The 23,261-nt window shown below is 52.1% G+C and overlaps 2 protein-coding genes across 32 annotated transcripts in view; one reads left to right on the top strand and one right to left on the bottom strand.

Annotated features, from left to right (window-relative positions):
- RAB17 (RAB17, member RAS oncogene family) overlaps positions 1 to 1,111 on the bottom strand; it is a 36,435-nt gene extending 35,324 nt beyond the window's left edge. The window contains exon 1 of the mRNA XM_047773858.1: positions 1,011 to 1,111. The gene's annotated coding sequence lies outside the window, so the exon portion shown is untranslated. The remainder of the gene's footprint in view (positions 1 to 1,010) is intronic.
- Positions 1,112 to 12,224: 11,113 nt separating this feature from the next.
- LRRFIP1 (LRR binding FLII interacting protein 1) overlaps positions 12,225 to 23,261 on the top strand; it is a 158,821-nt gene continuing 147,784 nt past the window's right edge. For 15 of the 31 annotated variants that reach the window (XM_047773904.1, XM_047773905.1, XM_047773881.1 and 12 more), the window contains exon 1: positions 12,244 to 12,392. In XM_047773904.1, coding sequence (XP_047629860.1) covers positions 12,297 to 12,392 — 96 coding nt within the window. In that variant the 5' untranslated portion in view covers positions 12,244 to 12,296. Of the gene's footprint in view, positions 12,393 to 23,261 lie in introns of all 31 variants that reach the window. The other 16 variants (XM_047773899.1, XM_047773906.1, XM_047773863.1 and 13 more) reach the window with 3 other exon arrangements.

The following is a 23,261-nucleotide window of genomic DNA, read 5'->3' on the forward strand; positions in this document are numbered from 1 at the left end:
CATGGGGGCGGGGCTCAGCTACGGGAGATGAGCAGGTAACGGAGGATGAGGTTGGCCTGGTGGTGCCTTGGCCACTGATCAGAGGGGCAGGAATGCCCCTCGGGGTCCTTCTCTCTTCCTGTTACAAAGAGGGAGACACCTTTGGACAGAGAGACGCTCTTAACATGTGTCCATTTCACTTACAAAAGGGCAGCTTCTCCCCTGCTGGCTGAGCTTTTCCTGCCTCTGCTGTTTGTCAAAATAAGCAGCTCAGAGAACACCTCGTATTTAGGGATAACGCATCCTGCTACCCTTCTGCCCTTCAGGCAGAGAAACCCGTGTCTGTGAGGCCGCAAAAAGCCAAGCCGCAGCGGGGAGCCTCCCTGTGGGGCTTTCCTTGGGTACAGCTTCTTCCTGCAGGAATAAACCCACCCACAGAGCAAGTGCCTCTTGCTGATTTTCCCAGCAAGACGCTCTGCTGGGGCGGAAGGACGTTATTACTCCTTTGGCTGCCTTGAGACCCACTGGAGACAGGAACCCTCTCCCCTGCCACGCTGCACACAGTAGGTGCTTTATGGTACATTTCCACCGTGCTGGACTCTGCCTGCCGGGCACTTTGCAGGGTTGTGATTTCATTTAATCACCCAGTGATCTTAACCCGCATTGTGATTAGATTTTACTATGAGTCAAAAAAAAAAGTTTCATAAGAAAACCGTATCACGGAGCTCCCGTCGTGGCGCAGTGGTTAACGAATCCGACTAGGAACCATGAGGTGGCGGGTTCGGTCCCTGCCCTTGCTCAGTGGGTTAGCGATCCGGCGTTGCCGTGAGCTGTGGTGCAGGTTGCAGACGCGGCTCAGCTCCCGAGTTGCTGTGGCTCTGGCGTAGGCCAGTGGCTACAGCTCCGATTCAACCCCTAGCCTGGGAACCTCCATATGCCGCGGGAGCGGCCCAAGAAATAGCAACAACAACAACAACAACAACAAAAAGAGACAAAAGACAAAAAAAAAGAAAGAAAGAAAACCACATCACCTTTGTCCTGATGAAGGCAAAGCTGAATTTTATAAACTGCTTGTCGCAACTTTTATAAACTCTTCTTTGTCTGGGGATGAGGATATAAAGAATTTCACTTGAGCGCAGGCTGCAAATGAGTAAGTGGCAAACTATTTTTCTATTATGTTCCTAAAATAGCCTGGATGCTGGCACAGAGGGCCTCCTCCTGGCCCAGAACCCTTGCGGGCTGTCGCAGCTGAGAGTGAAACAAGGCAAAGCCTGGGGCCCTCCAGGAGGCGTTCAGCAGTTCGACCCTATCTTAATGAAGAGACGTTTCCAGCAACTTTTTGCAAGAGCGTCTTCAGAGCCCTATTCAGTATAACCAAAACGTGCTGATACGTTTGTGCTATTTAGAAAGTGGCAAAGCCAGCACACAGAGCGCTCTTAAAAGCCCCTGCTAAAAATATGGGAAGCATTTTCCCATAATAATGAAAAAGACGGAAACATCTGCACGACATTTCCACTTGGGAGGACTGGGCTCGCGTGGTTGATAAAGATGGTGTCTTGCTCATAAACACAGCAATTCTTCAAGGGGAAAAGCTGCCTTTGCTGACCGGTACTTGTGAGTCGTGGAGGACGTGGTGACTTTCTACGTAAAATGCCTCACCAATCAGTCAGCTGCAGAATCGACTGCACAGCATGGAGTGTACAGCCAGCGTGTTACAATAACCTCAAGTAAGCATAACCTATAAAAATATTAAATCGCTACGTTGTACTCCTTAAATGAATATGATATTGCAATTCAACTACACTTCAGTTCAAAAATATAAAATAATTAGGCTTAGCTGAAAACCAGGGGGAGAAAAGCCGCCCCAGATGTATGAAGGTTTACCAATTGTGAAATGCTGCACAGGTACCAGTCACCACAAAGATCACCTGCCTGGTACTGAGCAGAAAACAGGGCAGATCAGACACAGCCCAGACTCCCCCTGGCACTGCCCTCTAGGTAATAGACGCTCAATGGCCACACGTACAGAAAAGCTTCCAGGGAGAAAGGACAACAGGAGGAGAAGGAAAGAAATGAGTTTCGTGATTCCCTTCACAACTGCGAAAATGAGCCGAACTGGATTGTGGGTGAATCACCTGCTTATTTCCGTGTCCTGACGTTACCCATGGTCCTTCTGTAGGAAAACAGTGCACTGCTGGGTATCTGAGACCCACAACAAATAACAGGGGAGAAATAGGTGAAACTACCCCAACCTCCCAAACTCTCCCAGGAAACGTGTGAAATGCGCGGACACCAAACGTCCCTCCGGGGCATCTATTTATCCAGCATCTCCACAGGCTGGAGGAAGTGATGGGTAGCAAGTGACCAGTTAGGCAGCCCTTTAGGTCAGGGCCTTTCCAAAAGTCACCACATTGAAGCCATGAATTTAATACAATGCCTAAAAGGCAAATGCTCTGTTCTGTTGCCTACTTAGGTTTCCACTGGTTTGGTGGTTTTCCCAGCATCATTTTTTTAAAGCATTCTTTTTAAAAATTGACGTATGGAGCTCCCGTCATGGCTCAGTGGTTAAGGAACCCAACTAGTGTCCTCAAGGACAGAGGTCCAATCCCCAGCCTCGCTCAGTGGGCCAAGGAGCTGGCGTTACCATGAGCTGTGGTGTAGGCCATAAACGCGGCTCAGATCTGGCGTGGCTATGGCTGTGGTGTAGGCCAGCAGGTACAGCTCTGATTTGACCCCTAGCCTGGGAACCTCCATATGCCGCAGGTGCAGCCCTAAAAAGACAATCAATTAATTAAAATAAAATAACAACTGAAGTATAACTTACACATGATAGGATGCACAAGCTTTAAGTGTCCATGTGCCTGTTTACGCCTGTAGATACGCGTGCAAAAATTCCATGCGTTGTGGCAAATGTGTTTGCGGACGTTATGTCGGGTGACCAACTGGTTCTGGTTTTCCTGGGACTCTGCCCGTTTGAAATCTGAAAGACCCACCTCTCAGGAAGCCCCTTATCCCCAAGTCCCTCTGGACGGTTGGCCTCCCCCCTGAGGCTATGGAACAGCCCCCGCGCCCCACTGTGTCCTCGTGCCTCTTGGTCGTCACTCCAGCCACCCGTAGAGGCAACTCCTCTCCCGACCTCGAACACCAGAGCGTGGTGCTGCCTCGTCGAGAATTTCATATCGATGGAACCATCAACATTTACGTGTCTGTGTCTGGCCTCTTTCACTCCGCATCACGTTTGGCCTACCTCGGGGTATATTCGTTTATACCATCGAGTAGAATTACATCTAGAGGCACGGTTGGCTTGTCCGTCTGCTGCTTGATGGACATGGGGCTGTCCTCCGCTTTGGGCAACGACAAGCTTTCTTGGGCACATCCTTGGGAACGTGTTTTCATTTCTTTGGGGTCAATACCCATGCATTGAGGGACCAGATCACAGGGCAGGTTGTGTTTCTAAGAAACTCCCGAACGGCCTTGCACCGTGGCTCTATAGTCTGTACTCCCAGCAGCAGTGCCAGAGCGCCAGCTGCTCAGCAGCGTCACCCACAGCTGGCCTTGTCAGTCTTTCCTATGAGAGACATTCTTGCAAATGTAGAGCGTGCGGCGTCTCATTGTGGGTGCGGTTTGCGTAGCCCTAGTGACAAGGATGTCCCTGTGTCATTTGCATATGTTTTTATTTTTTTGTCTTTTTTGGGGCTGCACCCACAGAAGATGGAGGTTCCCAGGCTAGGGGTCCCATCGGAGCCGTAGCCAACGGCCCATGCCACAGCCACAGCATCTCAGGATCCCAGCTGCGTCTGCGACCTACACCACAACTCACAGCAACGCCGGATCCTTAACCCACTGAGCGAGGCCAGGGATGGAACCCTCATCCTCATGGATGCTAGTCGGATTCCTTAACTGCTGAGCCATGACAGGAACGCCAGGTCATTTGTATATGTTTTTTAAAAAAACAACAACTTTTTATTGAAGTAGAGTTGATTTACACTGCTGTGTTAGTTTCAGGTGCACAGAAAAGTGATTCAGTTTTACCTATTTTTTTTGTATTTCTTTTCCATGAGAGGTTACTATGAGATATTGAAGATAGTTCTCTGTGCTGTACAGTAGGTCCTTGTTTATGTATTTTATATACAGTGGTGTGTATCTGTCTTTTTCTTTTTTTTTTTTAGGGCCACACCCGAGGCATATGGAGGTTCCCAGTCTAGGGGTCCAATTGGAACTGCAGCTGCCAGTCTACAGCACAGCCACAGCAACACAGGATCTGAGCCACATCTGCAACCTACACCACAGCTCACAGCAACACCAGATCCTTAAACCGCTGAGCAAGGTCAGAGATCAAACCTGAGTCCTCAAGGATACTAGTCAGGTTCATTACCACTGAGCCACAACGGGAACTCCACATCTGTCAATCCCAAACTCCTCATTTATCTCCGCTCCTTTCCCCTTTAGTAACCATACATTTGTTTTCTATGCCTGTGAGTCTATTTCTGTTTTATGAATAAGTTTGTGTTATTTGTATGTGGAATAAGATTCCACATACAAGTGACATCATGCGATATCCGTCTTTGTCGGACATGCTTCACTTGGTCTGATCATCTCCAGGTCCATCCGTGCTGCTGCAAGTGGCCATGTTTCATTCTCTCTTAGGCCTGAGTAATAGTCCATTGTAGATATGTACCACCTCTCCTTTATCCATTAATCTGGCAGTAAACACGTGGGTAGCTTCTCTGTCTTGGCTGTTGTGTATACAGCTGCTATGAACACTTGGGTGCATGTATCTTTTCAAATCATAGTTTTGTCTTCTCTGGATATATGCCCAAGAGTAGGATTGCTGGATCATAGGGTAACTCATTTGCAGGTTTTTTTTTTGGGGGGGGGTTGTTTGTTTGTTTTTTGTCTTTTTGCCTTTTTCTAGGGCCGCTCCTGCGGCATATGGAGGTTCCCAGGCTGGGAGTCCAATAGGAGCTGTAGCCGCCAGCCTACACCAGAGCCACAGCCACTCAGGATCTGAGCCACATCTGTGACCTACACCACAGTTCACAACAACACTGGATCTGTAACCCACTGAGCGAGGCCAGGGATCGAACCCGCAACCCCATGGTTCCTAGTCCGATTTGTTAACCATTGAGCCATGACGGGAACTCCTCATTTGCAGATTTTTAAGGAAACTCCACACTGCCTTCCACAGGGGCGACACCAGGTGACATTCCACCCGCAGTGTAGGAGGGTTCCCTTTTCTCCACACACTCTGTGTATCTTCCTAAATGAAGCATCTGTTCAAGTCTTCGAACCTCTTGTCCGTTATTTAAACACCTGTTTTATATTTTCCTTATTGATTCATAGGAAGTCTTTCAATATTCTGGAGAGAAGGGCTTTGTCATGTCCAGTCTGTGGCTTGTGTTTTCATTTTCGACATGAAGTTTTGCAGAAATTTTCAACTTTGATAAAATCCAGTTTATCAGTTTTCTATTTGATGATTCGTGCTTTTCATATACTGTCCAAGAAACCTTTCCTAACCCCAAGGTTTCAAAAACATTTTCCTACATTTCTTCTAGAATTTTATAGTTTTAGCTTTTAAGGTTTGGTCTAAAATCTTTCATGATCTAATTTTTCTGTAAAGTGTTAGTTAAGAGTCAAATTTTATTTTATTTTTTTCTGTTCTAGCTCCACTTACTAAAAAAGATTTTTCCAGGAGTCCCCTTTGTGGCTCAGGGGTTAATGAACCAGAATAGGATCCATGAGGATGCAGGTTCGATCCCTAGCATCACTCAGAGTGTTGGGATCCAGCGTTGCTGTGAGCTGTGGTGTAGGCTACAGATGTGGCTTGGATGCCATGTTACTGTGGCTGTGGCTGTGGCTGTGGCTCTGATTCGACCCCTAGCATGGGAAATTCCATATGCCATGGGTGAGGCCCTAAAAAGAATAAAATAAAATAAAAAAGATTTTTCCTTTCTCCATTGAATTTTCTTGATGTCTTTGTTACAGTCAAGTGACGACTATGGTAGCATAAATCCCTGGAGTCTGGGGGTTTTATGTCTTTTTTTCTTGGTCCTCAAGTTTGGGTAATTTTGTTGACCGTGTCTCAGGTTTACAGATTCTTTCTTCTACATTATCTAATCTACTGCTAACACCATTCAATGATTTTTTAAATTGAAGTAGAGCTGATTGTTCAATGTTTTTTTAATTGGTAAACATTGTTTTTTTCCGTTGTACAATTTCCATCTGGTTCATTTTAAGAGTGCCCAAATCTTTCCTTAAATTCCCCAGCTCTTCATCCATTATATCCACCCTTCTCACAGTTATTTTATGCTGCCCCTCTGCTAATTTTCACGTCTAAGGGACTTGTGACTCCTTTCCAATTGATTCTTTTTATCTTGACTAAGAGCCTCATTTTCCTGATTCTTCTGATGTCTAGTAATTCGTTACTGTGTGCTGGACGTAGAGGACAATACATTTCAGAGGCTCAGGATTCTGTTCTCTTCTTTTGAAGAGCGCTGAATTTGACTCTATCAGAGCGTAAAGTTACCTCAACCCTGTACTGCCCCTCGATCTTGTAGAGACCTGGTTCAAGGCTTTGTTACAGTGTGTATATTTTGATTTTCCTGTCAAAGCCCTTAGTCCTCTGATGTTGCCTTCCTATTAAGGTGCAGTCTTTCTTGGGGTTTCAGTGAAAGACTCCAGGTGTCTGTCAAGCCCTCTAACTTGATAGGACTTGAATTCCAACTTGACCTTCCCAACACTGGCCAGCGGCTGAAATCTCTGCCCAACTCTTCCGGGCTTCCAGCTTCCTTGTAGGTTTCTTGGAGTCTCACCCCCACATGCCCAGTTCAGGACTCAGCCATGGATGCATAAGTTAGCATTCAGGTCCTGAGGATCAAGGGCCTCTACACCCCTCTTTTCTGGGGTTTCCTCGCTAAATGTCCACTGTGCTTAAAGCCCCAGACCCCCTCATCTATTCACCCCCAGTAACTCTTGAGTTCTGTTCTTAGTGTACCTTGAAGACTGGAGAGTGTCCTCTGGGGAAGCGGACGTCACCTGGTTTCCTTCCCTTGACTCAAAGGCTGTATCCGCTTCAGTCTCCATCGGCTTTGATTACCCTTCAGCAGGCACGTTCTATATTTTGTATAAGGTTTATCATTGTTTTTGGCAGGAGGATTAGTTGGATGAAAGCTTCATTTCCGTCATGAGAAGCTAAAAGTCCTCTGTCACCTGTTTTTAAAACTGATTGAATAAATAGTTAATAAATCCCATGGTAGGAGAAAACGGATTCCATTGCTAGTCAAGGGGAATTTGTAGCACTTTTCTTGCGCAAGTAAAAGAAAAGTGGCCTTCGTGTCCTAGTTCCCATAACACCATGGGACAGCGCTCTTTATTCAGTAAAGCCACAACCATTTCTCTAAACACCCGTGGGCCCATGACCCTTAACAAGGCTCTGGAGGATGAAAAGCCTACCTTGGTTTGAGGTCTCGGGAATGCTTTAGAGCTGAGAGCTGACTGAAGGGGCTGGAGCTGGCTCTGTGTCCACGTTTCTCCCCAGAGACAAACACGGCATGCGATTTTCTAAATGTGACATCCTCCTGCCAAGGTACCTCATTTGTGCAGAATTCCTGCCCCTCGGTAGCCTGCTGAAGGTGAAATTATTATGGTGATGACACTGCTAACAATTTCACAAACTTCGGCATTTTAACTATCACTAGTCATGAATTACCAGTAAGACATCTGACATCTATTGGGAGCCTCCAGAATGAGGTCAAAGCCATCCTGAAGTCTGGAGTGTGCCACATGATGAGCGTGTATTTTGGAAGATGATTCTGGCTTTGGTAGATAGAAAGGCTCCACTGGGGACAGCACAGAGCAGGAGTTCAGATGGCCCGGGGATGGACTTCAAAGCATCACCCTTTAAACCTGTGCTCAAATTCCCCATTCACATGCACTTTTCTTGAATATTATCATTTATTATGATGATTTTGGTGGCGGGAAGAGGAATCCAGCCTTCATCAGATTTTCCAAAGGAGTTCTCAATCCCCCACATTTAAGAATTACTGATCTAGGAGTTACCTGGTAGCTCAGCAGGTTAAGGAGCTGGCATTGCTACTGCTGTGACTCTGGTTCCTGATGTGGCACGGGTTCAGCCCCTGGCCCCAGCACTTCCACGTGCCACAGGCACAGCCAAAAATTAAAGAACTACTGGTCTAAAATCTATATTCTTTTAAGCATGGATTCAAGCGCCAAATATCATTCAAATACTCACCAAATTTTAGATATTTATTTGTATATAAACTATATTCATAATCCATTATCATCTAGCAACTTATCAGGGCACTATCGTCGCTTAAAATGAGATCATCGTTCCTGGGAGGAAATGTAAACTCATGTCGCAGACTCTCGGGGAGACTACTGACTGTTCTCACCACGTCTGGTGACCTGACGTGAAGGCCAGTGAAGAAATCCTCATGAGTTAGAAACGTCTCTCAATTTTGCGTCTGGCTGTGATTCGGGGAATTATCTTTTCGAGAGTCTTTTAAATCCCCGAAGCCATTTGCCCACCCTTTGAGTTGTAGTTAAAACTAGATTGTGTAATCCATGAATGCGTTTAACGTTGTTTGCGCAAATACTTCAAAATAGTCTGAAAATGACCTAATGAGAGAGAACGCCACTCCTGGCCCCTGGGAATACCTCCCATTTTCTACTTTGGACATGCCTTGTGCAAGATGCTGAAAGCGGAAAGTGACGAAGCCAGCGGGCCACGGGAGACAAACCGTTAACCTCCCGGGCAGAGGGCGTCAGGGAGCCCCTGAGCTCAGCCAGCCTCCCTGCGGCATGATTTCGGTTCCATGTCCTGTCCACTGCCCTTCAGGCCGCCCCTGTAAGGGGCCGGGATCCTCCGCAGCCTTTCCCCAGCTGTAATCCGAGGGAGGTTTTTCCATCTTCTGTTAACTGCAAGAGCAAAGCTGGAACATGAGTGAGCGATGTTGGAACCGCATGGAAGTCTTTCTCAACAGACTGAGTGAGTCACCTTGTGGCCCACGTGGCCGCCCTTCAGAGGCCCCATCGGGGCAGCGCTGAGTTGTCCTCCCGCCTGGATGACTCCTCCAGGATGCTTATCAGCCTCCCCCTCCTTCACAGGCTTCGAACAAAGGGAACGCTGGGGGCAGGGGGTGGAAGTTCCACGTGGGGTCCCCCGTAGGGGGTGCCCTTCCCTGAGGCTGCCCTCACGTTCTCATGGACCCTTCCTGAAGGTGGCACCTGTAGCACTGGGAGGGGGCTCGGTACCAGGCTTGGAGATGAATGTATTGATTTTCTTGCTCAGGACCTCAAACTGGTGATGTCTCTTTTCTATTGTCTGCTCCGAAATAACCCCTGTGGGGTTAGAATCACCTGAACAAGAAAAGGGCTACACGGGAGGTGGGTACGTAGTGCTGGTGGCACAACTGTTAGAAATAAGAGTCTTCTGGGTAGAAGCAGGTTCTCAGACCACCGTGAGCAGAGGCTGAGGGTCCCGGGCAAAGAGAAAAGGCCACTGCGTCCTGGTGACAGCTCAACACAGCTCCACACGATGGACAGAATCTGGCAGGTTTCTAGCTCCCTCAAGGAGCACCCCAAGAATGGGAATGCCCACAGAGCTGCCTAACGTCCCTGCCCACCTTCCCCCGTGCCCCAGCAGGAGCTGCTGCCCCATTCATTCCAGAACCAGGCCTTCGGGGGCAGGAGCCGGAGGGGCCACGTGTTGATGGCCTGTGTGTTGAGCCCTGAGTTCCTCTTTGGGCGGACTGCCCCCCCCCCCAACAGCGCAGGTATCGGATTTCCATTTAAAGGCAAGAACGGATGTCAAAATGAGAAGGAGCCACCCAGAGGAAGAGGAGGCACGCGGACCATGACGCAGAAGGACCATCTGAGGACCGGCGGCGCTGGTTCTGATGATTCCTGAAAGGGGGCCCTTTCCCGGATGTGGGTGGATGCTGTGGGAGAGAGAATTCAGCCCCACATCTGAGAGCACCGTCTAGGGACTGCAACTATTCAGAGATGCCTCCAGCCAGCCCCGAGGAAGTGAGTCCCATCTCTGAACAAAACCCCAAGGGGAGCCGTGAGCCTCCAGCAAGGCGGAGGGGGGAGCAAGAGCTGGTCCTCCAACCAGGGCTGCATCACCAAAGGATTCTGGGTCCTAAGCCGCGTGATGCAACATAGGAGACTCAATTGACAGAGAGTTTCTCAGCCCTCCGATGTGTCAGGTATACGCAAACTCCAGGGGTACAGCCGTGAACAACGTCACAGCCCTAATGCCATCTGCCCTGTCGACCCATCCCATGGAAGTCTTCTCAGGTGTCCTGAGCGATGGCACTTGGATCCCCCTCCTGTGTCACCCCCCACGGTCTGTTCCCTGGAATAAACCTCCAGCATCTTTCTCTGCCACTGCTCCCCTTTCTGTTCCCTCCTCCATCAGCTCCCAGATAACTTCCTAAGAACCCACACCAACCTGCTCCCGTCACTTGGTTAGAAATACACTACGATGTTAACCGTACTTATGCCTGGCCGGGGGTGGGGGGGTGGGGGTGGATCACAGGTAACTTCAGGATGGTCCTGCCCTCCCATTCTTCCCCGGCTACACTAAAGACCGCTGCAGCCCCCCAAATGTATCTCTTAATTTTGGACCCCATGCTTCCGCCAGCAACATTCTTCTTCTCTAATTCAATCCTCACGCCTAGCAGTTACTAAGGTCATTACCCTGGACAAGAAGGCGATGACTTCGTAGACCTAATCTGATCCTCTGATTGATTCATTTTTATTTTTAGGGCCACACCTGCAGCACATGGACGTTCCCAGGCTGAGGGACCTATGCCTACGCTGCAGCTTGCAGCAACTCTGGATCCATAACCCACTGAATGAGGCCAGACGTCAAACCTGCGCCTTCGCAGACACTATGCTGTGTTCTTAACTGGCTGAGCCACAAGGGGAACTCCCTATTGATTGATGGATTGTCTTTCGTCTTTTTAGGGCAGCACCCACAGCATGTGGAGGTTCCCAGGTTAGGGGGCGAGAGAGAGCTGCAGCTGCCGGCCTACACCACAGCCATAGCAGTGCTGGATCTGAGTCATGTCTGCCACCTACACCACAGCTGATGGCAGCGCCAGATCCTTAACCCACTGAGCAAGGCCAGGGATCGAACCTGTGTCCCCATGGATGCCAGGTAGATTCTCTCCCTGAGCCCAGACTGGAGCTCCTCCATTCATTTCTAAATCCACCTTTATTTAGAGCGTGGGAGGTAAGCCTCCATTTTCAGCATCTACTTAGAGAGAGCAGCCCTGGGTCAGGCCTTTTCCTGGAAGCTAGGGACTCAGGAACGAAAAGGCGGGGACCAGAGGACAGGCCAGTAGAGAAGAGAAGCGCCCCCATCACAGGAGGATTCTGAATGAGCTGTAAGGCTCAGGGGAGTGGGGGTCCCAGGCCAGATCACAGACCCTTCAGCCGGGTCTGAAAGCCCCTGGGCCTGACCTCAGAACCTAGCTCCCACCATCTGTGGCCGCCAGATCCCACCTCACCTGGGGCACACGTTTGAACCACCCTTGGGTGCAAACCCCTCTCCACAACCCAACCCCACCAGGCTCCGCGGCAACCCTGGAGGTCCTGGCTGGACCGGTAACCACTGCCTTGGGGCGGGTAAGCCCAGGGTTACCAGCGGGGTCCACCCTCCAGCGTCTCAGGCCCCACAGACCCAAGACTCCCCCAACCTACGCCCCCAGCATCTCGAGGTATTCTCACAGGCGCCCCAAGCCTCCATCAGCCCCTCCCCTGAGTCCTTGCCCCCCCGACCCCCAGCCAGCCCAAATATCTATCTGCCCGTCGGTCCTATGCTCATTGCCCCCCTCTCTGTCCCCACACACCCGTCCCCGCTCCCCACCCTGGGGTCCCCGCGGGCCCCTATCGTCCTGGTCACCGTGTTCCGGTCCCTCCCGCATGCCCCCCAGCTCCTGTCCTGTTCCCACGGGCGCTCCAGTCCTCTGGGCCCACGCGGTCCCGACCCCCAGCCATCCCAAACCTCCCTCCCGCCATGTCCTTGCTCGTGGTCCCCAGGCGTCCCCACGCCCCCAGCCCCTGGCGTCCCAGCGCCCCCGGCTCCCCGCCTCCACGTGTCCCCGGGCCCCTCTGCTCCCCGCCCCCCGCCCGGGCACCCCCAGCCCCTGTCCCCGCGTCCCCGCTTCCCCGGCCCGCTGACGCCATGACGCCGCGGCGGAGGGAGGGGCGAGCGCGCGGGACCGGCCGGGCCGAGCGGGGCGCGCGCGGCGGGAGCCACGGGCCCGCGCAGCAGCGGGACGCGCCCGATGGACATGGGCACCCAGGGCTCGGGGCGCAAGCGGCTCCCCAACCGGGAGCGGCTGACGGCGGAGGACGACGCGCTGAACCAGATCGCGCGTGAGGTGAGCGGCGGGGCCGGGCCGGGAGCGGGGCGCGGGCGCGCGGGGCGCCGCTGCAGCCGCTGTCAGGCGTCGGTCCGTCCGTCCGTCCGACCGCAGCGCCGCCGGCGGGGCGCGGGCCGACCGGGACCTCGGCCGGCCGGCGGGCCAGGCGCCCGTCCTCCGCCCCGGGGACAGGCCGGCGACACGGCCCCCTCCCCCCACGCCGGGTCTCTTGGGCCGCTGCCCCCCTGGGCGAGCCTGGCTGGGGCGCCGCCCCCCGCGCGAAGGGACCCCGGCCGGCCGTGTGGGGGGGAGCCCCCGCTTTGTTGGACCACATCGCATCGTGGGGGTGCTGTAGGCCCGACCCTGGAGGCCTGAGGACAGTGCCCGGAGGCCACATGGCCCTGGCGAAATGACCCGGCCCCTGTCGGGGACCATTTGTCCTCTCGATTGTCACACAGGGCGCAGCTTGGGGACGAAAGGGGGGTCCCTGTGCGTGTCGTTTCAGAACCAAGCCTGAGAACGGGTCCAGGCACGCTGAGAGGTTCTCATCAAAGTTTCCTGGGCAGAGTTCATTATAACGGTGGCTGATGAACTTGCAGTGTGGCAAATGAGAGCAGCCCCAGGCGCGCGGGGCTGTCCAAGTGTCTTTTTCTCCCACAAGGATTCAGCCTTCAGGTTAAATCCCAGCAGCTTGAGGCTCCCCTGGACAGGGGAGCGAGTCCTTGCGCCCATCGTGCACTCAACTGGATTTTTCACAGTGTGCCCTTTTCCAGCTTTTGAACTGTGTGCCCATCCTGGTGCTAACTATAGAGAATACATATGCAGATACTGTGCAACCCCCCTTCCACCCACCTCTAAGAGCGGGCGTGCCCTGGAGAGTTCCTCTGCATATCATTATTATCACGTGGAAAAACTGCCAGGCCATTTAGGCTGTGGCGTCTGGTTTCATCTGTCAGCTATTTCTGGAGGTCTACTCTATAGCCAGTTCTTAGGCGATTTTGCTGGATGAGCACATGGCTGTCAATCGGTATTTGTTGCCTGAATGAATAAAGCCTTGGTTTTCTCTGCATTTGAAGAAAAAGGGCTTTCCAGGAAAACTCCTATTCATCCCTTAAAACCCACTGTAGATTGTGTCCTCTGTGAGACCTCCCGCGTCATGCCAGGCAGAAGTCTCCCTGCCTTCCCTTGGCTCCTCTAGCGCAGGCTCCCTACACCTGCTGAGTGGCCTCAGCAGTATTCGTTCACCTGCCTGTCCTCCTGGAGAAGGTGACAACCAGGCAGGCGATGTCTTACCCGTTTTTGTATGCCCAGCTCCACACAGAGCACAGAGCAGGGGCTCCTACATCTGCTGCATGACCGAAAAAAACAAAAAGAGGTACAGCCACTGGAAGTACATTGGGCTAAATATGGACATTTGCTAAATGTAGTGGCTTGAATATAAATCCCACGCCCATGAAGACGGTCCCTTATGTGTGTATTTAACCACACAACGAAACAAGTGTTCTCTGGGAAGCTTGAGGGGCCAGGATCCGTGGGCTTGTCTTTCCGGTAGTGGTTGTGGAGACTGAGCGTTCCCAGAGTCCACCTTGTATCTGCTGGTGTTTCTCTAAAGAGACTTGAGAGCAAAGGCTGGCGGGGGCGGCGGGGGCTCCTGGCGGACAGTAAGTGGGAACCCACGGTCCCGGGGGAGTGCTGGCCGTGACAGATTCAGACGTGGGGGTCAGACCTTGAAAGTACACACAGCTCCTCCGGGGCTGTGCGCTCCTGCTCAGCGCCTCCCAGCCTCCATTTCCTCAGCTCTAAAATGGGGAGAAAAAAATCCCCCCCTAGCTGTCAGGATTAAAGAAAGTGAGTAGTATACACCAAGTGAGCAACACTAGTGTTTAGTAATTCCTAGTAGACTAGTAGACTAGTTTAGCTAGTAAGTAACTAGCTAAATGCAAGGGCTTTTCGCACCCATCCTTCCAGTAAAACCAGCCAAAGATTTAGGTGTTCCATGTGCTAACTGGCACTTCCATAGAATTGGAAGGAACTGCTGCAACATTTCTTGTTTTACGCCAAATTGAATTCTGCTTCCTACCTGCGAAATTGGAATCACTGTTGAGTTCCCTGGTGACTTAGCAGTTAAGGATCCGGCATTGTCACTGCTGTGGCTTGGGTTTGATCCTTGGTCTGGAACTTCTGTATGCCACAGGTGTAGCCAAAAAAAAGATACTATTCAAATGGCAAATATATGTTGACCGTGGAGTTTTCAAGAGTTCTTATAAAAATCAACAGAATTGTCTGAAGTCCAGGGCGTTTGTATTTGCTCCTTGATTCAGCAGATTTGTGCCACGCTGCCCGAAGCCTTGTCTGGGGGACGCTAGGATTCAGGGATGGACCCGAAGAGGATCCCCCTGGAGGAGCCGGGGTTCTGACTCAGGTCAATAATAGCAACAGAGACAGGAAGAAACCTGAGATTAAAAGGGCCCTGAAGGTTTGGAAATGAGAGAGTTACAATTGATTGCTGGGACTAAGGGGAGCAATCAGGGTGCCCCCCTGGAGGAGGTGGCATTTTGAGTTATTTTTGAAGTGACAGAAACCTGACCCAGCCTGGCCTCCACCAGGGGAAGTGTATTGGCTGGAGGACGGGTTCCCAGGCAGCCTCACCAGCACGCTGGCCCCTTTTCTCCACCGTGTCCCTGCAGCTGGCCCTGCTGGGCTGTCCTCTGCGGGTGGCCTCATCCTCAGGCCACCTTGCTTTTGGCGACTGGCTGCTGTGTTCCCAGGCTGCCCCTCCTGAGCCCACACCGCCCCCACCCCCTGGCATGGCTCTGTCCTGAGAGCTAGAAGCATCTTCCCCGACGGGCCTCCTTGCATCTCCCTGGCCACTCTGGGACCAGGACGGTGGACTCAGCAGTATGGGGGCAGCTTTACCCTGTGCCCAGTCAGGCCCCTCCCGGAAATGGGGAGAGCTAGCCACCCCTCAATCTCTTGGGGAGGTGTGGGCTCCAAAGAGACCTCAGGAAAGTGGCAAAGGAGTTGGAGGGACACGGGCCAGGTCCCCAGGAATGTGCGCCCAGAGGACAAGTGGAGAATTCCAGGCAGGAGCAGGGGGAGGGAGCCCAGAGCAGCCGGGGGGTGGGGGTGGGGACTGGGCCTGGACTCTCCTGGGCAGGAGTGGGAGGCAGGGACCCAGCAGAGGTGCTGCCTTTTTATTTCTGCGGCTACTTTATGGCCCCGGCGCGTTTACAGAACGTGTGGTTCTAACTTTAAAGCCCCGCAGACGCAGGCAGCGTGCTTCCGACTGTCTTGGCTGCGGTGGAACTCAGGGAGATGTTGTCAGGAAAAAGGTCCCGTAAGCGCTTTGGGCAGCGTGAGCGGCCTGTCTCGCCTCCCAGGAGGGGCCTTTTGAAGGCAGATCTCTATTTCTCCCTCCTCCCGCCTCGGGCAGCCTGCTGACGATTTCAGTGGCATCGCGAGTCTCTGGTTCAGCACCTGCCACCGCGCGGAGTGAGCCTGCTGCTCTCGAGACACCCGAGGCAGGTCAGGGGTTTCCTCCCCAGGCGACAAGGCCTTTCCTCCACGTTGTCACCCCTGGGCCAGCTTCCCCCTGTGGCCGTGAACGCTGGTCGGATCCCTTCCTCACTCAGCACAGTGACCCCAGGACTGTTTCCCGTGGCCTCCTCTCCAGGATGCTCCCACGGGGACGCCGCCCTCTAGGCACACGACCCCCTGGCGGGCGCTGTTGGCATCTTCCAGGTGCCCTCATGGCAGGTGTCAACCGCTGACTCCTGAGTTTCGGCAGTGCTGGGCTCATGGCCACTCCTTCCCTAGAGAAGGACCCATGGGAGCCCCCTTGTGGGGGAGGGAGTAAAACCTCGCCGCCCACCCAGGGGCAGCCCTGTGGCTATTGGCCCGGGGATGGGAGGACGCAAATGCCCCACCCTGCCCCACCTGCCTCGTTGGGGCCCAACTCTGTGCTCCAGTTCATGCTCCAGGGCTCCCCAGGGGAGAGGGCTGAGGGCAGACTCCACCGAGGCCACCTCCCTCCCTGCCCCTCTGCTCCCTCCCTCCCTCCTGCCAGCTGTGCTCCCTGTGTCTGTCACTGGCGTGTAAATCCCTGCCTTGGGCTCAGCTTCTGGGCTCCCCACCTTAGGACAGCCTCATGCCTCATTCTGGGTAGTCCCAAAAACAAGGGACATTGAACCCGTGAGCCACAGCAGGAACAAGGGAGCTCCTGGTGGCCTAGAGGTTAAGGATCCAGCCTTGTCCCTGCTGTGGCTCACGGGTTCAATCCCTGGCCCAGGAGCTCCACATGCCTCAGGCACAGCCAAAAAATAAAATAGCAAAGGACCTTCTAATCTGAAACGGCCCTTTCCTTTGCTGCCCCCATCCCGCATCCTTCCCCGTTCACCCCCGCAGATCACCTGTCTTGAAGGACCATGACTTCTCCTTAAGCCGCAGAGCCATCAAGGGCCAGTCTGGGACCCTTTTGCGGAAGGGCCTGGAAATCTGGTTCGGTTTGGCTCTCCGCTTCCCCTTCCTCTGCTTCTAGCAGCTCAGGCTCCCCTGGGCCGTGCAGTCTCGGGGTGAGCTCAGCTCGTGTGACACACTCCTGCTACCTGGTGCAGTCCCTGCTCTCCGGTGAGACGGTGCAGGCCGTCTGTGACACCCAGGCCTGCCTGGACCGCCTGTTTCACTCATTGCCCCGTCACCCTCATGCCTTTTTCCCCCAGTGAATGTGCTGTTCTGAGGCAGGCCAGGGGATTGGATGGTGTCATCCAGGGTGGCCCGCAGTTTGTGATGGGGGACTGTGTCAGGGCCTCTCCTTCCAGGGTGAGGAGAGCTGAGGGTCCTTCAGCACCTGGCGCTGCCCAGACTGTCCCGCAGCCAGAGCCGCCCTGTCCCGACTTGTAGCACAGCCAGGTGGAGTAACTCCGGCCCTCCCCTCGCTCATCTTCCTGAGACACACACACACACACACACACACACACATCTTGGGGTATGAATAACAAGCATCAAGAATGTGACAAGACAAGCACTCACGGCAGATTTTTGTCACAGTCTGAGCTGTCGGGGGAAGGGCAAGCACTGCGCCCATGACCTTGGGCTGTTGCCGCGATCCCGCGGAGCTAGTTCGAGCTGGAGCTGGAGCCAGAGGCTGGGGGCTTGACAGTCCGCTGTCTCAGATGGCTGGTGGGCCCCACCCAGGCTATTTCTGTCAGAGAGCCAGCTGTCCCCTCTCCCTCTTCGGGTGACGCTTTAGTGACTCATTGGTCCGGTAGCGAGGGCTGTGCATGCGTGTGGATGGCCTTTCAAGTCCCTCAGTCAGGGACCTGTCACCTGGGAGCCTGTCATCTGGGAGCCTGTCAAGGTCCAGCGAGGGAGAAGGGGTTGCTTGTAAGGCCTAAGGGGCACCAGCTTGTCCAGAAGCTTCACCCCTATAACTGTGGGATACCGTCAGAAGAGCTTAGAGTTTCTCTTTTTGACGTGGAGACACAGGCTCCGAGATGCTAGGTGACTTGCCTAAGGTCATCTAGGAACTGAGGTGCCAGCTCAGCAGCCAGGCTGTTTCCTGGGTCGGTGTCTTGGCCCAAGGCCCTCTTGCAGGTGGTGTCCCCGAGTCGAGGTGACTTGCTTCCCGTCTCAAGACCGTTGTCCCCAACTGACCTCCTAGCCGTGCGGCCTGACATTTCATGGGGGGAGTCCCAGGTTCTCTTCTACCTGTCGTCTCTCCTCTCCTCTTTTCATCCTTTCATCTTTAAAAATGAATTTTTATTTAATTAAAGTAGTACGTGCTTTTGCCCTGCTTCCATATTTCCAGGCTGTTCTCCACACAGAAGCCTTGTAAAATATGTCAGATCCTAGGAGGTTCCTCGTGGCACAGCGGGGTGAGGATCTCGTGCTGTCACTGCTGTGATGGGGCTTCGATCCCCGGCCCTGAAACTTTCACAGGCTTCGGACGCGGCCAAAACACTTTAAAAAACCAAAACAACAATAAAATGTGTCCGATCATGTCCCCGTGGCTTCTGGTGTCCCTCGGCAAGAGCCAAGCTCTTAATGGCCTCACAGGACCCTGCGTGATCTGGTCACTAGCTCCTTATTTGTACATAGTATGCACGTGCAGTGTTTGTTATTTTTTCAACTTTAGATGCTGTCCGCGGCTTCCTGCTTTGGAGGATGCAGACTTGGGATCAGGGGTTCTGTAGCTAAGGTCCTCTCCCCACCCTGCTTTCTCTTGTCTTCGCACCACGGTTACGTTGCAGTTTTAGGCTCCATAAATGGTCACTGGCAGACCCGTTCCGAAGGTGGGTGCTCGAGTCAGGTTTCTTGGCTTCAGTGCCCAATTCTGCCATGTATTCCGGGACCCCGGGCAAGAGCCACTTAACCACGTTGTGCCTCTGTCCCCTCACATGTAGATGGGAGCATTTGAAGAGTGTGCTTCTCACAGGGTGGCCAGGAGGGCGATGAGCTATTTTATGACAAGATGTCAGCACGATGACTGATGCTCTGAAAACACCGCCGGTGATGACGATGTAACTTGATAGCACGAACTGCAGAGCCGGGTAGTGTGCTGTGACATTTGTCCTTGTGCAGCTTTCCGCTCTTTTTGGAGTTGATTATTCCCCCCCCCCCCACCGTTGCTCATCTCTCTACATAGCTGTCACCCCTGATGCCTCGCCACCTTTTCAGCAGACCCGTTCACACTGTGATTTTCTATGAGATGAAACAAATCAGATAATCTACCCCGTCCATCTTGTTCCCTCCTGGAGATGTACCCCTTGGAGACGTCTGTCCTCTAGATCCAGTCTGCTCTGAGTGCTCTTGGGATTTGCTTCAGCTGTCCTTCCCTTTGCCACCAATCTGAGAATCCCATCTGCCACTTATTTGTCATTGCCATCAGTGGAGCCATATATTCTGGGTTCTGTGTTGTCTTCTTGCTTGGATTATGATCTCATTTTGCTGGAACACATCCTGCAGTAGCTTTCTGAGAGAGGCCGCCTTTGCTAAGTGTTTGCATGTCTGAAAAATGCCTTTGTTCTACCATAATATTAAATAGTTTGGCTGAGGATAGAGTTCTAGGTTAAAATAATTTTCCAAAAATTGACAAAGATGTCTCTGTATTCTTTGAAATGATTTCCAGCATGTATTGTTAGCTAAAAAAGGCAATGTGCAGAAAGTGAAGATAGCGTGCCATCCCTTCTGTGAGAAAGGCTGTAATTTGCCTGCATTTGCATAAAGAAACACTGGCCAAAAGCACGGTAGAAGAAATTAGAGATGCAAGTGGAAGCAGATTCGTTAAGTGTAATTTTTCATACCCTTGGTATTTGAACCATGTGGCTACATTATCTATTTAATAAAATAAAATAATAAATAGCAACATAGTATAAACTATTTTCTACCACAACTTCAAAGGCATTTTCTTCTGACTTGTGAGACTTGTGAAGCCTTTTATAATTTCAGTATCTTGTATTACGTCTGTTTTTGCTGTCTGGAAGCTTTTACCATCTCCTCTTGATCCTAAAAGAGAATCTGGCGTTTTGGATTTTATTTTTCCATTTATTAAGCATTAGCTGGGTTCATTCAGCCTGAAAATTAGTATCCTAAAATTCTGGGAAATTTTCGCCTCTCCACCCTTTTGTCTGTTCTCTTTTAAAGGAACTTTTGTTGTTGGAAATAACTTCCCTTTCCCTCTCGTTTTCTAGCTTTTTGTCTTTGGGTGATATTTTTATGGGCGATTACTCAGTTTAACCTTTCACTTCTTCTACTAAACTTATCTGTTCTAGATTTAATTTCTAAGAGTTTTTTGGGGGTTTGGGTTCTTTGTCCCATTTTATCGCATCCTTTTTGATTCAGTAATGCAGTAGCTTTTCTCATCATCCTGGGGAATATTCCTTTTGGTATTTTGGGTTTTCCTGAAGATTTCTTTTGTTCCCTGCATGATGGTAGGTTTATTTTTATCCATTGTGTGCTTTGGCCTCTGTCTTTCCTCTTGGAGCCTTTCCCAGATGTGTGGTGATCCTTGGATCCATTCAAATATGAGAATGGGGCACTAAACAACTGTGGGAACAATTTGAGCAAAGGCCAGGAGGACGGATGCCACAAGATATGACCAGGACACCACCTGAGGTGCAGTGGGGGTGGCTGAAATGTTGGGACTATACATTAAGGAGTTCCTCAGGGCACAGGCACCCTGTCCCCCTGTCTTCAAAGCCGGTGCCCTTGACCACAGAGTCCGTGTTAGGAGGAAATGCTTCTTGGTGCTAACAAGCCAAACCTCTCTAATTTGGTACTTGTAAATAGAGTTTTATGTTTGATTTAGGGGGCAGTAGGGATTGAGAAGAAAGTTGAAAAATAATCTGAGACTTATACCAAGAAAGGTGTAATGTCCGTGCAGCCCAAAGAAGAGAATTAGTCATTACAGTGTTTGTTTTGTCTGGCTGCACCTTCAGCATGTGGACGTTCCCCGGCCAGGAGTGGAACCTGTGCCACAGCAGCAACCCAAGCCACTGCAGTGACAGCACCGGATCCTTAACCCACTGCCCCACAAGAGAACTCCCGATTTTGATGTTCTTTTACTGAGAGCGGAATAAATGTCAAAGGTGGTGAGCAGACTTACATTAAAAAAAATAAATAAGTAAGAGTTTTGTAGCTTCAGGTGTCAAGGATAACTCATTTATTTGTTTGGAAAATTCTCCAAGGTCCGAGATGGACTTTCCGTAAAGCAAGTGCAGAATACCTGGAGAGTTTAGGTAGGCAGAATGTGATACGGTCTTGGCAAGGGGCAAACTCGTGGATCAGCAAGTATGTGGGGCCTGAACTGGTCCAGGGCCTCCACTGGTGTATTATATTGCAGTCTTTCCACCCGCTTCTTGGCTTGGGGGAGTGAATGAAAAGTCACCCAGTGGTCATGATAATATTTAAACGTAAGGAAACCGGGAGATGGAAAGTGGTCCGTTATGCTTTCCACCTCCCTCCCACGTGTTTATGCATCTTCCCCCCTGAGCCTTGATTTCTTGTTCTTTCCCACCCTCTTCTGTGACATCCGTTGTGTTCATGGGGTCTTTCACGTTGACCCCCAGACAGATGGAATTTCCATGTTAACAACTAACATGGCTTCTCCCCGGATGCCCTAAGCTATTGCTTTAAATCACCCCCCATGTATTTCAAAATCATCCAGAGCCGAGCTGGTGGCCATGGGACCTACCAGCCTACACCACAGTTCCCGGCAACGCTGGATCCTTGACTCCAGGCTGTGTGTCGTGGCAGCCACTGCCAGCCCTGCGTAGCTGTCGAGCCCCTGTGATGCAGCCAGTGCAGCGGAGGAAGTGCGTTTTAAACTTACTTCATTCTAATTCGGGTAGCTGTCAATAGCCGCCTGTGGTTGGTGGCTGCCGTGGTGGACAGCAGAGCTCTGAGCGATGGTTTATTCTTCGTTGAAATATGCTGTGACCGGGGTGTGTTCTCTGGCACAGAAGTGACTGGGTCTCGTGAGAGCAGAGGCATGCGATGGGGAAGCGGGTGGCAGGAGGGGCGGCCTGCGGGCAGGAACGGAGCCCAGCGCGGGAAGAAGGTGCGGGGCGGGGGCGGCCGGGGGCGGCCGGGGGCGCCCAGCCAGCCTTTCAAAGGCGCGTGTCCCCCGGCAGGCCAGTGCGTCCCAGTCTCTTCTCCTTTGTGTGTGACTGGGGAGTAGTATTGTCCACGCGGCTGGACAGTGAGTCACGTGGGGAAAGGCAGGCCCTTGCCAGGTGCCTGGTGGGGCCTTTCCGCCGCCTGGGGGCTGTGTTCATTTCCCGCAGGGGACAGCAGTACTGCCCAGCTGGCCAGGATGTGCCCCAGGCATCAGTGATCCAGAGGCAGGGGCAGAAGCTCCCTCGGCAGATGGGGGCTGGAGTGAGGTGGGGGCGAGGGCAGAGGAAAGCCGATGACCCCCACAAAGGTGTGAGAAGAATGCAGGAAAGACCATCCCCTGAGTGTCAGGGGCGTACGGACAGCCCTCGGGACTGGTTCAACCACCCAGAGCAAAGGCAGTAACGCCTGCCGCTTTAAATACACAAACCATACGCCTGCTCTAGCGTCAGACCGTGTGGACTTGGTCCCAGTTGAGAGCTTGTCTACACTTCTTTGACATGAGATGGAATAGGACCCTCTGCTTTGTTTTGTTTTGTTTTTTGTTGCTTTTTAGGGCCTCACCCTTGGCATATGGAAGTTCCCAGGCTAGGGGTCGAATCGGAGCTGCAGCTGCCGGCCTCCACCACAGCCACAGCACCGCCAGATCCGAGCTGTGTCTGCGACCCATACCACAGCCTGCCAACGCTGGATCCTTAACCCACTGAGTGAGGCCAGGGATCGAACTCAAGTCCTCATGGATACTAGTCGGGTTCATTGCTGCTAAGCCACGATGGGAACTTCTGACCCTCTGTTGTTATTAAGGTATAGCTGATTGGGTTGTGCCAATTTCTGCTGGACAGCAAAGTGCCCCAGTCATACACACACACACACACACACACACATACATTATTTTATTTATATATATAAATATGCAATATGTATATTGCATTTTTCTTTTTTGGGCCGCATCTGTGATAGGAAAGTTCCCAGGCTAGGGGTTGAATCAGAGCTGCAGCTGCAGGCCTACACCACAGCCACAGCCACAGCTGAAGCAACGTGGGATCCAAGCTGCGTCTGCAGCTTACACCGCAGTTCCCGGCAACTCTGGATCCTTGACCCACAGAGCAAGGCCGGGGACTGAACTGGCATCCTCATGGATCCTAGTTGGGTCTGTAACCCACTGAGGCACGGGAACTCCCTACATTCTTTTTCTTATGTGATTTTCCATCACGTTCTATCCCAAGAGATTGACTATAGCTCCCTGTGCTGAACAGCAGAACCTCAATGCTTATC

This window comes from Phacochoerus africanus, chromosome 3, assembly GCF_016906955.1.
Source record: "Phacochoerus africanus isolate WHEZ1 chromosome 3, ROS_Pafr_v1, whole genome shotgun sequence".
NCBI classification, from domain to species: domain Eukaryota; kingdom Metazoa; phylum Chordata; class Mammalia; order Artiodactyla; family Suidae; genus Phacochoerus; species Phacochoerus africanus.